Genomic DNA, 16,554 nt, shown 5'->3' with positions numbered 1-16,554 from the left:
TGTATGTCTCGCGAGAGCTCGCTCGCCTTGTCTTTTCCTCTTGCCTGAGCCCGGCTTTTCTCCCCTCCCCCCTCGCCGCCGGAGGAGTTTTTCCTTTTCCGACCGAATCTTCTCCTTGTCGTGGATATTTTCCGTGCCGCCGCTGCTCCTGCCGCCGCTCGGCTCGCCTCCCCGACCCCTGCCCGCCGTCCCGTCCCCAACCCCGCCCAAGGTAACTAGCCTCTGAGGGAGGGTCAGGCCTCGCCGGGCCTCGGGCTGGAGTTGAGACGGAGGCCCGGAGACAGGGCGCCGGCCCCACCGCGGGTCGGGCACTGGCCGGTGAGGAGCCGGCTGCCCTCTCACCCGTGGCGGGCGGCCCTGGCCTGCGAAGGGGCTTCCAGGCCGAGGCGGCGAACGTGGCTGTCCCGGGAACCCGCCGGGTCGGGGAGGCGCCCGCGCCGTTCCTACGAGGTCCCCGGTGAGGACGTGGGGCTCCGCAGGTTCTGTGGAAGCTGAGGGTTTGGTTTTCCTAGTCGGACATGGTCGACAGAGTTATGGCGGGCTTTGGAGAGCTGGTGACTGGGAGAAGAGCTGACTCGTTTGAATCCTTCAGACTGGAAGGGTCTGCCCGGATTCCAGGCTTCCGGTGGACCGGAATGTTCCGGAGAGGGTCCTCAGAGGACCCGTATGTTTGCGTACACTTTAAGGGAGGGTTTGTCTGTATCTCACTTTTTAGGACGTTGAGCTGGATTTGGCGAAAAGCAGGTTTCTAAGATCACCTATAAGTGAAGAGTATTTGTGTTCTGAGGAACTACGTACACTTTCAGTTGGGTAGTAGGAAAGGATTTTGTGCAGTTAACCAGAAGAGGTTTTGTCTGACTTTGGAAGTACTTGTCTGTGCTAACGTTTCTGATTTTGACTTTTTCGGCTTTTGTTTTCGAGACAGGGTTTTTCTGTGTAGCTCTGGCTGTCCCGGTACTCAGTCTGTAGACCAGGCTGGCCTCCATCTCAAGAGATCGCCTGCCTCTGCCTCCCAAGTGCTGGGATTAAAGACGTACAACACCACTGCCGGGTTTGACTTTTAAGATGTATGTTACAGCCTTTATTGTCGAGCCACACTTCCTATAAAGGAAAATCGGTTTTCTTTCTTTTCTTTTTCTTTCTTTTTTTTTTTTTTTTTTCCCCGAGACAGGGTTTCTCTTGTGTAGCCCTGGCTGTTGTCCTGACTTGCTTTGCAGACCAGACTGGCCTCAAATTCACAGAGCTAGACCTAATCTCTGCCTCCTGAGTGCTGGGATTAAAATCGTTCACGACCACACTTGGCTTTATTTATTTATTTATTTATTTATAACATGCTTTTTGGGGCATCTTTTTGTGTGGAATCTAGCTGACATGTTTGTAATCTTAAGAATTTATTGCCTTGAAGTTTGTGGATTAGCTAAATTTGAAGAAAGTACAAATGGTGATGAATAAAACTTGTATTTGGGGAGTAAAAGTGATTAGGCGGGTTGAGAAACATTTTTGTAATTTGATATTTGACCCAGTTTGTATGGTCCTTCATTTTTATTTTCTTCAGATGTCAGAGGATCTAGCAAAACAGTTGGCTAGCTACAAAGCTCAACTCCAGCAAGTAGAAGCTGCTCTATCTGGAAACGGAGAAAATGAAGATCTGCTGAAATTGAAGAAGGATTTGCAAGTAAGCATAGGTGGACAGTTGGAGTTAATGATGGTGGAAAAGAATATTTGTCTTTTTAAAATGCTGTATTGAGAATCCATAGGCATTGAAAGCATCTGTGAGGAAGGTGTTCCCACTTGAGTATACGTGTACACCTTTATATAGGCACTGAGGCTTCTGAAGTTGCCTCCTGTATTTGGTATAGATCAAAATGAATGAAACACTCATGGTTTTGTGAATCTTGTGTGTGCTTAGAAGGATTTCATGAGAAGAATCCTTGAAAGGGAATGTTTTTATTTTTAAAAGGCTTAACAAGAAAACTTAGTTCAAAAATAACCCTATTAAAGGACAAGTGTGTAACCTAACTAAGATCTTGACACAAGATTAGTTAGAAATGAGATGTGTCCTTCTTTTTCAAAGCTAATGGGGAATACTGTTTAAAAATACATCATGAAAATGTGTTAAGAGATAACGTTCTGTCTGTGTGGATGTTACACAGGTATTTGAATTTAAGATTAGGCTTTGTAGTTGTTGAGCCTTGTTGAATTAGTATTAAAAGGAGATTTAACCTTTCCTTCGAGAATTTAGGAAGAATGAAACACCTAAGGACATGCACTGGAGTTTCAGGACAAACATAAATTATCTGTTGCTTCTCAGAACACCAGGTTAAGAAAAATACTAAATGTAATTTATACATATTATATATGAATAATTTGATCTTAAGAATGTTCTTAAGGCTGGGTGTGGTGGTGCATGCTGTTAATTCCAACACTCTGGGAGGCAAGAGGCAAGGCAGTTCAAGGTCAGCCTGGTCTACAAAGTGAGTTCAGGACAGCCAAGGCTACACAGAGAAACCCTGTCTTGAAAAACAAAACAACAACAACAAAACTTAAAATTCTGAGCCTGGTCCTTTAGTCATTTTCAGTGTGTTTTGATAATCTCTGCTTGTCCTGTGTCCCATCTAAATAGTCATTCTATCTTTTTTGATGGTCATTAACATCATTAAACTTTGGCAACTGTGTGCATCTTTAATCCCAGCAGAGGGGGAGTTCTAGGCCATCTAGGGCTACCTAGTGAGCCCCTACCTCAAAACACAAAACAAAAAAACATCCTCCACTCCCCAAAGTTTAAATATAGCTTCCTTGAAAGGGCTTAATAGATTTGGGATGCTGAAAGATCTTATCTGTAATTTAAAATGAGTTAGACATTTTCAAACTCAGATTTTATACTTACAATAAATTATATGATATTTTTAAAAACAAAATATGTAGGATAATTTTGCTTTGAATAAGGTTCTCCTTCAGTGTCTGGAAGCTAGGCTATGGAGTGCATGTGCCATTCAGTAAGAAGACAAGTTTAGGAAACTGTCTCCCACTCACAGGTCTTCTGTAAACAACCCAGGTGTTTGTTTCCTGCCTGCTTTTTGGATTTGTTCACCTGTGCTGAGTGCATACTGAAGGTGAAGTAACAAACACACTAACCTGCCATGGTCTACTTGTACTGACTTAAAAAAAACAGTTGTATGTGCTTCCTGAGCAGGAGGAAGAGAGGTCTATGTAGAAATGGTAGAGGGGGAGTTGGGAGTCTTGTTTCTAAGGTAAATTATCTTGGAGTATGGGGTTACCTATCTTGATATAAATCTATAATACAAAGTATAATAGGGAGAAATCCTTGTGGTTGACACAGTATTTACCTAAAAGTCTTCAGTTAATAATGATCTGGAGGCTGGCAATATAACTGCTTAGAGAATACACTAGGCCCTACAATTGAGTTCTGAGCACTGGAAAAAAAAATGAACAAAGCACCAACAAATCAGGCAGAGGCAGGCAGATTTCTGTGTGTTTGAGAATTCCAGGCCAGCCAGGGTGTCAAGTAAGACCTTGTCTCCAAAAAAAAACAAAAACCCAAAGCATTAATGACTTTGAAGTCATATGTTTACAAAATCATCTTCTATAGCCAGTTAGAACAGCACTGTCTGGTAGAACTTGCTTCTGTGATGGTGAACATGTTCTGTGTCTACTGTTTCATGCCGTAGCCACTGGAAAGTTGAGATGTGGCTTAGGTATCTGTGGAGCTACTTCTTAATTTTATTTTAAATAACTGCAGTTGATTAAATACTGGGTGGTGCAGATTTATGAGCTTAATTACTAACAGTACCATAAATAGCGATAGTTTTGGCCAGTCTTCATCTTTTTTTTTTTTCTATTTTGAGAAGTTTGGTTTTGGTTACTAGGTATGCTGTGAACTGAAAACTATTAGAAAATGGAAATCATCTTTTAAGATAAGGGAAAATTATGAGAAGTATTTGGGTATTTGCTCCCAACCAAGTATTGATATGTGCTCAATGTGTTTGCATTGAGACTAGAGGGTATCTTCTGTTTTGGTGTGGATCTCCCCTCCACCCACTGACTGTGTTGGGAGGCATAAATGTCTTGTGCCACTAGATTTAAATCCTGATTAGATTTATTATTAAGATTGTGGCTTTTCCACTTTCTTTTGGGGGGCCATCATAATGGCTTCTAATTTCTTATGTTTATTTTTCCAGTAAGGTTTCCATGTTTCTGCCTTCCCTATAGAATAATAAATTCAGGCAACAAATTAATCTTTTCAAGTCCTAACTACGTGCTACGTTTTCTTCACTTAGAAGAGAAAGTAGGTATAGTAAAATCAGCTAGCTCATTACTTCCCCTGGCAGTCTATAATAAAAAATAGTCAATTTATTAGGCTGTATTGCTGAATAAACTGGTTCTAAAGGAGGCAGGGGTCAAGTCACTTGTCTCATATATTACAGTGGCTCTCTGCATCCCCGAAACGCCTTCCTTCAGTAAGCAGAGTGCTTGAGTGCACCCCCTTTGACCTGCTGATATGTAGATCACAACACCTGATGCTTCCTGGATTTGCCGATTACTGTAACTGCTGCCCATCTGTCAATGAAGGAGCAGTTTCAGAACTCAGACTTGGGGGAGGAAAAGTAATTAATGGTATGTACCTTCAAGAACCCCCTCATACATAAAATAGTTTTTCTAATATTTTGGTCCATATACACATGTGAAGACAAAAATTGAGAAGGTTCTTCATAAATTACTGGGAGGGTCATGTAAAATGATAGCGTTACAGGACATTAGGAGTAGATGCCCTGGATTTTGTTGTTTATGAAAAGGGCCATATTGGCACAGGGCTTTGAAGAGTATACACAGCTTTTTTAGAACTTTTGAGTATATTTTCTTATGAATGTGATGGGAAAGTATTCTGTCATAGTAGAAAAGGTTCTAAATCTGAGACTCCTTAAAAGAGATAGAATGCATGCTTGTGCTTTAAATACATGAGCCCTGGAAGGAGATGCAATGATAAAGAGAGTGGGCTCTTGAATCAGGCCTATTGGCTTATATTCCTGTCTCTGAAGATGGTTAACAGAGAACAGAATTGGCTAATTTACATTTATTGGAAACTCTCCTGCTTTATTTAATTGAAAAATATTTGGGCTGTAGGTTTAACAATAAGTAGGAGACTAGGTTCAGTCTTTAGTGCTGCAGAACTAATGAATATGAAGCCATGCATCCAATGACTTACAAAAGGAAAAAAAAAATGTGTCTACTTGGCAAACCTTAGAGACCTTTTTGAATTAAAGTTTCAACTCAAATTTGTTTTTTTTTTAATTCACAAAACTGATCCTATTATAGAGATTTTTTTTAAAATGAAAATTTCAACTCAAATCTATTTTGTTAAATTCACAAAAATGAAACTGACCCTTCTCTAGGTACTTAAAAAAATTTTTTTTAAGGCACAAATATTAGGTTTTCAGAAGTAGCCAGGAAGATGTAGAACCTTTAGGAGAGGTAATATTTAACCCTTCTTGGCTACTGAATCAAAACAACTATTACTAAACCTCAGTGGGTGCCTGAAGAAATTAAGAGTTTAATTTTCCTATATTTGTCCCCAAACATAGACTGTGATGTTTTAAATGCAGCATTGTGGGAAGCCAGTAGACAAGTTCTGTAAAAATCAGACAGTGAATAGAGTACATTTTCAGTATAGTAAGAAAGTAGCAGATAAGTAGTTAAGTACCTGTTTTTAACTGTTCCTAACGCACCATTGAGTCAAACTGATAAAGAAGCCTGAATTAGAAAAATAGTCTGCTACACACAGGCACTGCCTGCCTGTGTTACTTTTATTTTTTTCTTTAAAGTGAAGATGTGCTATTGTAATTGTTAAGTAGAGGTAGGCTATTTTAAATCTAACTTGATGATTAGCACTTTAAAGGGGTGAAAATTTACTGAATTATTTATGCTTTATATAATATTTTAGTAGAAATGTGTATAAGGAGGAACTTTTTTGTGTGTGTGTGCTAATGAGACTATTTCCATGTTTTGGGGACTTTAAAGGGGAGGTATATTGGGTACACAGTTGATATTTCTGCCAAGTAATGCTGTATAAAACTGTAGTTGCATGAAATATACATGGCAGTTGTGAAAGTGACCTTGAATCAAACTCAGTCTCTTATTTCTCATCTGTGGAGAAATCTGTTCAGTCACAAAATGCACTTAGAAGTCTGACATGGCTGAAACATACCTACTTTTATTTCCGATAGTATTTACAGTTAAGTTGAAGATGTCTGCATAGGCTTACATCACAGCTTCACTGTTTATTAGTATATAAATGCTCTTCCTTGGTCTGTATGGGGCATAGAAACAGTATTCTCAATAGCACTAGGAACTGTATATACAACATATGTAACTGCTTCGTGATACAAGCATTATTACTAAGAACCAAAAGAACGTAGTTGAAAGTATTAAATTACAAGTGTTATGGCTTTTGTTTTCTTTTTTAGGAAGTTATAGAATTGACCAAAGACCTTCTGTCAACTCAACCTTCAGAAACTCTTGCAAGTTCAGACAGTTTTGCTTCTGCTCAGCCCACTCATTCATGGAAAGTAGGGGACAAGTGTATGGCAATCTGGAGTGAAGATGGACAGTAAGTGTAGAAAAACAACCCTCTAACTATAACATGAATTAATAAGATACATGGTAAGATGCTTTTATTCAGTTTGGACTACACTGTTTTAACCATCTGTGTAGGTAACGTGACTTATAAAAAACTAGTATAAGTCATGGTGGTTGTCATTTACACAACTTAATTTTAGGTTTAGTTAAGTTTTGGGGAGAAGAGAGATTAGGATCCTAAAGGAAAGAAAGGTAAATGGCTGTTTTCTAAAATGATCTGAATTGTTTTCTCCTCAAATTGAAAAGTAAATAACTAATAATCTCATTGTAGTCAAGTGCATACATTGAAATTAATCATTTAAGAATTAGCTTTTCTCAAAGAGATTTAATACAGTAAGTAGATGTGTAAGATTTTTCTGGTAAAATTTAATTAGGACTTTTGATTATCAGGTACCTAACTTTAAACCTCTCGTATTATTTTTGCCCAAAGGGCCATTTTAATGCAGAGTTTAGTTTAGAGACATGATAATTGAATCACTGCAGTATAAGTCTTATAGGTTGAGTATTAAATCTTTACTCACCTGCTTACAGCCATGATATCTTTACAGGTGTTATGAAGCGGAGATTGAGGAGATAGATGAAGAAAATGGCACCGCTGCAATCACCTTTGCTGGTTATGGCAATGCCGAAGTTACTCCATTGTTGAACCTCAAGCCTGTAGAAGAAGGAAGGAAGGCAAAAGAGGACAGTGGCAACAAGCCCATGTCAAAGTAAGTGACCTTTTTTCTCTCAAGACAGCCAGATTCTCAATATATGACTCAAGCTAGCTTGGACTTCTCATTCTTACCTTGGTTTTTGAGTACTCAGGTTACATGCAAGGGTCACAGACACATCAGGTTCTAAAACTAGACACCATCATGAGCCATACTCCTGCTGACTCTGTATTCAGAAAAGAACACATAGTTGGGCAAGTGTGCTAGGGCCAGGGGTGTAGATTAGGTGTGGAGCCTTTGCCTAAAAAGTATAAATTCCTAGTACCACAAAAGGTTCAGGGTAGGGAGAACATAAACAGTCAAGTATAGAAATGGGAGGGACATAGAGTTTCAAGAGGATAAAAAAGGGACACTGTAGTTAACAGTAGTTTCCTTGGGAAAATGACATCTAAACTAATGATTAAAACAGGAGCTAGCAAAGTAACACTTTGGGCAACACTTCTGATTTAAAAAAAAAAGTGGGTGGGACAGAATTAACAAAATCTTGTGGTAACAATGTCCAAAATTTAAGTTGCTACATACATGTAGTTGAATTTAGAAAAATACCACTTGTTAAAATAACATTTAAACTTCCTGATTAAGAAAGTCAGATGGTAAAACCTTGTTTCATCTAATTTCTTGTTTCACTCCTGCTTTCTGTATTAAAAACAAAACCCACTTAGCTTCAGTTTGGCTTTTTGGTAGAGGGGAATCAGGATTTGTTCTCTTAAAAACCTTTTATTGTATTAGTTGCTGTTAGGAAACAGATTATTGGTAGCTTAGGCTGTGGTTCTACTTATAATCTTATTTTTTGGAAGCCCAGGTTTTTGCTGTTCCTCACTGAGAATATTGGTTGTGTCATTCTTCCAGTTTTGGTTGCTGTCTTCCTCCAATTTTGATGAAAGTGTTTTATCATCATTAAATCACTTCATACAATTTCCCCAAGTTTTTGCATACATTATACGTGTTAACTGTATTTTTAGATATTGATAAAGGTTTAGCTTTTTTTTTTCTTTTTAAAGAATGACTTTCATGTGGTCTAGGCTAGAGGTACAACTTAAATTCCTGATCCATCTCCATCTATCTCACAAGTAGTAGGATTATAGGTGTGCTCCATCACATGTATTGAATATTAGTATTCCTAAAGTACAACCAGCAAAAGCTGTGTAAAAAAATAGAAAGTCATTGAAAGATTTATTTTCCATTGTAGTAGAGCTAAGTATATATGCACAGAAACTTTTGTTGTCATTTCTGGGCAGAGTCCAAGGTCATGGCATGCTTAACAAGTGTTCTACCACTGAGCTATATCTACCTTCATTATAGAAGAACATGTCTATTATTAATAGTACTCCGTGAGTGGCATTGCGTATTTTACATCTGTTTACTCTGTGGATTCACATATGTACTGTGACATAAGTGGAGGTCAGAGGACAACGTGAAGGAGTTTGTTCTTCTTCATCTTGTGGGTCCCAGGGTCAAGCTCATGTTAGCTCACGAGGCTTGGCTTGGTGGCCATTGCTTTACCTTCTGAGTCATCTCTCTACAGCCCTGTTTTTCTTTATTTAAGACACTCCAATGTGTGTCCCAGACTGACATCTGTCTTGGCAAGAAAGACTTTGAACTTCCAATCCTCCTGTTTCCATTCAGAATTACAAGCTATGCCGTACCTAGATGTTGGTGTTGGTTTTTAATGAAAAGTTGTGCTTTTGTTAATATGTGAGTTTTGTGTTTACACTGTTAACAGGGAAGTCATCTTTTAAACCTTAATAATTGACATTTACATCTGGGTTTTCACACAGAAAAGAAATGATTGCCCAGCAGCGTGAATATAAAAAGAAAAAAGCTTTGAAAAAAGCACAGAGAATAAAAGAGCTTGAGCAGGAACGAGAGGACCAGAAGGTGAAATGGCAACAGTTCAACAACCGGGCTTACTCTAAAAACAAAAAAGGCCAGGTTGGTACATCTTTCACCACTTTGTAAGTCTGAAAATACAGCAAAATGACTTCAAAATGAAAAAAGGAGGTGTAAAATTTCCAAAGGATGTGATTGTAAAAAAATACTTAATTATTTTTTATATGAGTGCTTTTATCTGCATGTACACCTACATGCCAGAAGAGGACATCAGATCACATTATAGATGGTTATGAGCCACCATATGGTTGCTGGGAATTGAACACAGGACCTCTAGAAGAATAGATGTGCGTTTAACCACTGAGCCATCTCTCCAGCCCCAAAGGACATGATTTTAACCAATTCTTGATTTCTAGTCCTTCTCAGTAGTCAGTCACTTTTTGCAATAAAACTTTATGTCAAGAATTTTAAGACTGTATGGTATCTTCAAACCACTCTGAAAAGACACTGAACTCTGCCTTTTTTTTTTTTTTTTTTTTTTGATAAACATACTTTTATTCTGAGTATTTAAAAAAACTTTTAAGTTTTCTTGGGTAGGAAATAACTAGAATTGAGAGACTCAGAATAAGGGTGACCTGTGATGTTCCCCCGTAGTTTTATCTTGTAAAGTGGCTGCTGATGAGTAGTTCTTTCCATTCCAGTGTCTATACCACAGCAGGCCTCATATAAGCTCAGCCAGAGTGCTTTTCATGCCACACTAGATCGCTCATGCTTTAAATAGGATTTGAGAATGAAAACCTAAAATTTTGAGACAAGTAAGCTTTCTACTAGTAGTATGTAGTGATATTTTCTACAAAAGCTGTGCCTTTTGTGAAAATTGGAACTTTATTCTATTTTCACATTAAAGTTTGAGATACTGATCAGAAATGGTTTGGCTTTGTTTCCAGGTAAAGAGGAGTATTTTTGCTTCGCCAGAAAGCGTAACAGGCAAAGTTGGAGTTGGAACTTGTGGAATTGCTGACAAGCCTATGACACAGTATCAAGATACATCTAAATACAATGTCAGGCATTTGATGCCTCAATAATCAGAAAAACTGTTGGATTTCATCTCTGCAGGGCTTTACATTTACCTTTTTATCCTTATATTTTTCTAAAGGTAAATTATTTGTTAGATGAGTAAGGAAGATACATTGTTGTCGTTGTTTGGCTTTGGTAGATTGAAACTTGAAGACCTTTGATAACTCCTGTCATTTAACCTTTCATTACTACACCACGGTTCCCTGTTTGTTGAACACGGCAACTTCTCTAGGTAAACGCTGCTTACCCCAGCACTTAGATGACCTACTGACCTTCAGCCCCCGTTTAACTGATGTGTAGAATTTGTAAGGCCTGACTTGGAATTTTCAGATGCTTTGCACTTGACTTAATTCCAGATCATTGGAACATCGAGGTGAAATGCCAGTCGGCTAGAGAGCCTCTTCAGTTTTGTAACCTGGCCATTTTCCAGACAAGCCCAAGTATAGGTTAATTTATAAACAGCAAAGTTTATTTTGAGGGTTTTTTTCCTTGAATTAATTGTTTCCGGGGCCTATTAGGTCACCTCTACAATCGACTCATCTTGTACTTTTTGTCATTGAATTTGAATTTTATATTAAAAAACAGACAAACCATGTTTAGGATGTGCTCCCCTTCTCTGGTGTTTATTTGGTGTTTTGTTTTTCCTTTGATTTTTTTCACTTGTGATAGTGGTACCATATTTGGGATGTGTAATGTTTATATGGGAAAACAAAAAGCTGTATAGCCCTGTATACAATGTAGATACTATTTTTGTAAAAAAAAAAAAAACAAAAAACAAAAACCAAGGCTAAATTAATGAACAAGAGTACTGAATGTTCCATGATTAGATTTTCCTGTATTTCTTGTGCATTAATCTGACCATAATTTCCCTGTATATTATGTTCATGTAGCTGAGTTTGTAACTTCTATTAACTAGATCAAGTTACCAGCATTTGTTGGTATAAGTGAGCACCACAGTTATCCCAAGTTGAGTTTAAGCCAAAAACACAGAAAAAAAGGGGTCTTCCGTTGGAAGAAGAAATTGGAAGAAGACAATTTTTAGGGTGTGTGTTAATTTCAGTTTTGTATGTTTAACTTTAATAAATAAAGTGTTTTTAAAATCTTCAGTGTGTTAACAAAGGGGCAGAGTCTATGCCAACTTTAATGTAGTAAGCTTGTACACAGAACTACCTAGAAGAGAATGCTGAGTCTGATGTTCCATAAGTTCTTAAGAATTACTTCACTGTGTATAAGAAATTGAATCATAAATTTTGTCCTGGTAAATTGAATTTTTTAGGATAGTGATAAGGTAAAATCTTTTCATTCCCTAACCCAGAAGGTTGGGGTTTTCTTCATCAATATGTAGGACAAAAAGAAAGGCATGGGTTACAATAGAACAGGGGCTACTTGGGCTATGGCCCCCAAAATGGTCTTGGTATGTTAGTACTTTACCTGTTGCTTTAGACAGTTCTGTTGTAACTGAGACCATTCTGCTTAAAGAGTGGGCCACCTTTTGTATTTATTTTTCTTAAGGGCTTTGTCTTAAAAAAGAAATATGTGATTTTTTAAATTTTTTATTTATTCACTTTACATCCTGGTTGTAGCCCCATCCCTCCTCTCCTCCCAGTCCCACCTTCACTCTCTCCCCATTAACCTATTTCCTCAGAAAAGGGAAGCTCCCTTTCCCATCTACCCCAGCTCTTCAAGTTGAATCAGGACTGAGCATTTCATCATCTCCTGTGGTCTTGACAAGGCAGTCCCGCTGGGGTAAGTGATCAAAAAGCTGGCAAGTGAGTCCATGCATTCCCTACTTCCCTTACCTGAGGACCCACATGAAGCCTAAGCTGCCCATCTGCTACATCTTTGTAGGGGGCCTAGGTCCAGTTCATGCATGGTCCTTGGTTGGTGCTTCAGTCTCCATAGGACTCTCTGGGCCCTGGTTAGTTGGCTCTGTTGGTCTTCTTGTAGAACTCCTGTCATCTCCAGGTCGTTTTCTCTTTCCTCCTATTTTCCACAAGATTACTCATCACCTGACCTTTGGCTGTGGGTCTCGACATCTGTTTTTGAGGTGCTGCTGGTTAGTAGTCAGAGGATAACTCTGTCAGGCTCATGTCTGCAAGTTTATCAGACTTGTTCATAGTGTCAGGGTTTGCCACTCTCCCATAGGGTAGGTTTTTTGTTGGGCCAGGCATTGGTTGGGCATTCCCTCAATCTCTGTTCTAACGTTATCCCTACACATCTTACATATTATTCTGAAAAGTGGTGCACAGTGTAAGATGAGCAGCTTGTGTCAGATCTACATGTGGCCCTTGAGGATATCCTAGTGTGAACACTGATGTTGGTTTCCTTGGACTAAACTGAAAGGACTCAGAGGTGAGGACCTGTCCTTAGGTGCCAACGTTGAAAAGATGCTTCATACTAAGACTACTTCATAAAAAGTAGTTAAGCTCTCTATATTCTAAAATTAAATAGAAACCCTGGGTGAGCTATGTTTTGCTATAAAACAAAGATTGAATGCTGATTTCTAACTAGAAATGGTTATAAGTATCTTCTCAAAGCTTCACTGACTTTTGAAGTTTACCTACTAGCCCAAACATCAGTAACCAAAAATTTAGTTTTAATCACAGCTAGTAAATGCTGTTCTCATTAACATGTAGCAAGACTATAGAGCATGCTAGAAGAACAAAGACTAGAACCAGACTGCTGTTTGTCTCCTGACTTAAGAGGGACAGTATCTGACATGGCTGACACTACAGTGATGTCTGCCAATCACTGTGGAATGACAGTGAGTTCTGATTTCCTTAACTAGTGGTTCTTTTACTCTAGAACATACTTTATTAAGGGTAATGTTCATAATAAAAAGTAAACAATTTCTGTCTGGATCTTACCCAAACTAAGGTAAGTCATTGTTACAAACACTGCATCTGGTGTGCATCCTTAGTTGCAAACTGTTGTAGATTAAATATGTAATAGCTTTGATTTCTGAAGAGAATGCATTTAGTGGTGGTTTTATGAAGATTAGGCATCAAGCCAAAAGGCACCAAATTATTCTAACTCAAAATTTAAAAGCATTTGTCATATATGTGTGTTTGTCTAGTGTGATGTGGTTTTAATGTTGAGTGCTGAGGTTTTTTTCTTTTGAAAATACAAGGGATACTAGGTAACAAAGGAGAGATAACTTTTTTATGACTTGTGTCAGTAGGTTAGGATTTTATAACTGAAAACCAGACCTTTCAGAGGTAAAGAATGTTGTAAATTAGCTAAAAATGTATCCAAAGTTTAATTTGGCCTAGCTTGGATAGTAACTGAAATATTAAGAAGGAAAAAGTCTACTTAAACCAATAAGGTTTTCTATTTGTTTTAAATCCTTACAGTGGTTCTACAAGTATCTGCTCAAATTATTTGTACTACAGAGCAGTCACTGGTACATACTAATCTATAAATCCAACAGTAAGTGTAAACATTCTTTATATCTTGGGTAGTTTTTAGTTGCAAATTAAACTGAATTTTTATAATGGGGAGGGAGAGCATAACAGGCAATGCAGTAGTTTTAAAAAAAGAACCCTAAGAACCAAGGTCCTGTTTAAAAAAGCAAACGCAAACACGCACACAAAGTGCATGCACACGTGTAGACAAAAGTGATTCTGAAACTGATACTACAGGTGAGACATTGTAAAAACTGGTCTAGCCAAAAAATTTTCAATAAAAACAGGGTTTCACTTCTGTGAGGGTGTCCAGTTGCCTCCTCGGCTTCTCTAGTTACAAAGGTGGATCTTTTGTAAATACCAGTGCAGTTCTGAGAACAGTAGGTATGTATGTTTTGGTTGACAAATTAGTTAACAGTATCAAATTTTAGTCATTTAGTTCCCACAGTGAACACTGGCAGCTAGCTTCTATCTACTATGCACTTTAACAGTTAATTTTATGAACCCAGGTATAAGTCACTGGAATTTTGTTTCCTAACAGTTTTTTAAGAACATAGCTAAATGAGCTGTGGTTAAACTCATTAAAAGGGGCTGTGTTCAAGAGCCACTTTTTCAGCTTGGCACCCAAAATCATGATTATCATTTTTGCTAGTTCATTTTCCTTTTTTTGGTGAAACAAAATGTGGTCACCCTCCCCCATTTACTATTTACTTTAGATAGTACCCCCCCCCCCCCCCACACACACACGGTTTCTGTATATCCTGTGTTCCCTGGCTGTTTAGCAACTCTGTAGACCAGGCTGGCCTTGGAATCCACCTGCCTCTGCCTTTCAAGTGCTGTGATTAAAGGCTTTGCCACCATACCCAGCCTAAAATGGAGTGAATTTCTGACCCAAGAAAAATAATTCAGACTTGGAGGAAATATTTGTCTCCTGTATTGAGGGAATTTAGAGTTGAACCCCAAGATCTGCAGCTAGGCTAGTCTTTAAGAGATGGTAATTGTCCAGTTTTTAATTGCTCAGGAGTAGCAGGAAGGAGGAAAGCGTACCATACCTTGCTTCTGCCCGGAATTTGTTCCTCCAAAAGCAGTTGGGTTTGTTTGACATGACTTACAAAGAGTGATGACATACTCACTTATAACCTCAAGCTATCTTTAATATGTGTCTTAGAAACACTTTATGGCTTGTGCTACATTGTTAAACAGTAAATTTTTTATGTCTGGTGTGAACACCTAAAGTACCCAATTACTGCCTGAGCAGGGCAATTTTTAAGCATTGTCCATGATAAACTCCAAAGTAAAATTTTTTTGTTGAGCTAGGGTACCATGTAGCTCAGGCTGGTCTCAAAAAAAATGACTTGACCATCCTGCCACCTCCTCTCAAGTGCTGGGATTTACAGGCCTGCATCATCCCAGCCAGTTTATGGGATGGGGGGGGATGAAGCCCAGCTATTTGTACATGCCAGGCAAATATTTTAAACAGTTTAGATGGCAGTGTTTATAAAAGTGTAGTGTCTTGCTTGTGCCACTGTTAATAAACTATGGCTGAGAAAAGGTACAACCACAACCAAGTAAAATTGGCAGGAAGTTAATGTCCTTGGAATGGTATAACTACACTGGTGTGTTTGGTGGGAGTAAAAGCCTCAGGTTCAACCTGTAGCATCGTAAGACAGAAAAGGCAAGAAAAGCACTTTACTGTTAGTTGCATAGGCCAAGAAGGCAGTTAAGTTTTCTTTTATAGCCAAGCATGTCACTAATTAACTAGGCACATTTAGTGAGGCAGTGGTCATTTTCACTGTAGAGTATAGTCAGCCTCGGGTTAGGTTTAAAAAAAACAGATGAGCACTAAAACATGATAAATTAATCTCACATAGCCTTTCAAGTTTTATGTGTGTTCCCAACATTTAAGAAACGTGACTTTTCGGTAAAAGTCCAAATAACTAAAATTTGAAATTAGGGCTGGAAAGATTGTTTAGTTGCTAAACTATTTCCCTTGCAAGCATAAGGACCCATGTAATTTTTTTAAAGTCAGGGAGCCAGTCTTTAATCCTAGTGCTTTGAGGTAGAGGCAGGTGGATCTCTTGAGTTCTGGTCCAGACTGGTCAATAGCAAGTTCCAGGAGAGCCAATAGTGAGACCCTGACTCAAAATATTAAATAATAATTAAAAAATAAAACAGTAAATTGGAGAAGATGATGGTTAAGCGGTTAGGAACACTAGATGTTCTTCCAGAGGATTGGAGTTTAATCCCCGCATTCTCACGGTGGTTCACATTTATCTGTAACAGGCTCCACAGAACCTAACGCCCTTTTCTGGGCTGTGGGCACTAGGCACACAGATGCAAACACATGCATAGGTGAGTGCTTGCAAGCCCAGCACCAAGAATTCCAAGCCAGCCTTGCCTGTTTGGCAAGTCCTAGGCCAATGAGGGGCGCAGTCTCAAAAACTAAGATAGATGGTGCTTAAAGAATGGTGGCCAAAGTTGTTTGGCTCACAAACACACGTGCACATACCCACACACGTGCATATTACTACCCCTCGGTTTTCTTTTAGCACTACAGCTTTCTAAGAGCATGGAGGTCATTTACATATATTGATTTAAACCCTGACATTTCAAGACCAAGACAGTCAGTTAGTAACTGTAATAGCAAATGGGCTTTTTGGAGAAATAAGGCATTTGCCCCAGAGTCTACCAAATTGGGACTGAGGGTAAAATATGTTAGGCTGTTTTTGGTAGGTATGTTGGGAATATTACTTTGGTTTTGTCTTGGGATTTTATTTATTTATTTTTGTTTTGTTTTTCAAGACTAGTCTTGGCTGTCCTGGACTTACTTTGTAGACCAGGCTGACTTTGAACTCACACCTACCTCTGCCCCTGGA

At 38.6% G+C, this 16,554-nt stretch overlaps 1 protein-coding gene across 3 annotated transcripts; it reads left to right on the top strand.

Moving 5' to 3' along the window:
- The first annotated feature begins 32 nt into the window (after positions 1-32).
- On the top strand, positions 33-11,380 carry Smndc1 (survival motor neuron domain containing 1). 3 transcript variants are annotated; one of them, XM_021652200.2, is made up of 6 exons: positions 33-211; positions 1,556-1,675; positions 6,483-6,625; positions 7,203-7,364; positions 9,146-9,299; positions 10,145-11,380. In XM_021652200.2, the coding sequence occupies exons 2-6, from the start codon at positions 1,556-1,558 to the stop codon at positions 10,280-10,282; spliced, it is 717 nt and encodes a 238-aa protein (XP_021507875.1). In that variant the 5' UTR covers positions 33-211; the 3' UTR covers positions 10,283-11,380. The 3 variants fall into 3 exon arrangements, with proteins under 3 accessions (XP_021507875.1, XP_021507876.1, XP_021507877.1); XM_021652201.2 differs by lacking the exon at positions 33-211 and adding an exon at positions 325-457; XM_021652202.2 differs by lacking the exon at positions 33-211 and adding an exon at positions 4,446-4,635.
- Positions 11,381-16,554: the final 5,174 nt, after the last annotated feature.

Source organism: Meriones unguiculatus, chromosome 1, assembly GCF_030254825.1.
Source record: "Meriones unguiculatus strain TT.TT164.6M chromosome 1, Bangor_MerUng_6.1, whole genome shotgun sequence".
Lineage (NCBI taxonomy): Eukaryota > Metazoa > Chordata > Mammalia > Rodentia > Muridae > Meriones > Meriones unguiculatus.
This window is presented reverse-complemented; position numbering and strand designations above follow the sequence as displayed.